This window comes from Dipodomys ordii, unplaced genomic scaffold (assembly GCF_000151885.1).
Source record: "Dipodomys ordii isolate 6190 unplaced genomic scaffold, Dord_2.0 Scaffold8, whole genome shotgun sequence".
In the NCBI taxonomy this organism is placed as follows: domain Eukaryota; kingdom Metazoa; phylum Chordata; class Mammalia; order Rodentia; family Heteromyidae; genus Dipodomys; species Dipodomys ordii.
The window spans coordinates 24,434,820-24,435,344 of record NW_012267224.1 but is presented as its reverse complement, the minus strand read 5'-3'; the positions used below and the strand labels follow the sequence as shown (position 1 = coordinate 24,435,344).

At 72.2% G+C, this 525-nt stretch overlaps 1 protein-coding gene across 1 annotated transcript in view; it reads right to left on the bottom strand.

The window, feature by feature from the left end:
* The window catches only part of Slc10a4 (solute carrier family 10, member 4), a 5,034-nt gene extending 4,810 nt beyond the window's left edge, over positions 1-224 (bottom strand). The window contains exon 1 of the mRNA XM_013008916.1: positions 6-224. Coding sequence (XP_012864370.1) covers positions 6-224 — 219 coding nt within the window. The remainder of the gene's footprint in view (positions 1-5) is intronic.
* Positions 225-525: the final 301 nt, after the last annotated feature.

Here is a 525-nt window from a genome sequence, read left to right as displayed (position 1 = left end):
CAGGCGCTGCTCGTCGGCTCGGGGACCGGCGTCGGGGTCGGGCTGGGACCGAGGCTGAAGCTGAGGCTGGGAGCCAGATCGATCCCGGGCCCCGGGCTGGGGGTGAGGACGAGCGGGAAGTCCGTGTCTGGGCTCGGGCTGCTGGCGTTGGGCTCCAGGGTGGCATTGTCCGGCGGCAGAGAGGACGGGGCAAAGAGCAGGCTGGCGTTGTCCGAGCCGTCCATGATGCTGTCGGCGGGAGGCTCCGATCGGCCGCGCGCGCCTGGGTCCGTCTCCACCGCCTGTCTGTCCGCCGGTCCGTCTGTCTGTCTGCTGGTCTCTCTTGTCTCTGTCTGCCCGTCTGTCCGGCCGTCCGTCCGTCAGTCGGGGGCCGCTGACGTGCCGGATCGCGTCAGTGAGGCAGGCAGACAGGCTCTCCTGCTCCTCGCCTCCCAGGCTGGCACTTAGGAAAGTGCAGCCCCGCAAGGTGAAGCCGCCCCGCCCCGCACGCCCCGCAGGCCCCGCAGGCCCCTTCGGCCCCGCCCC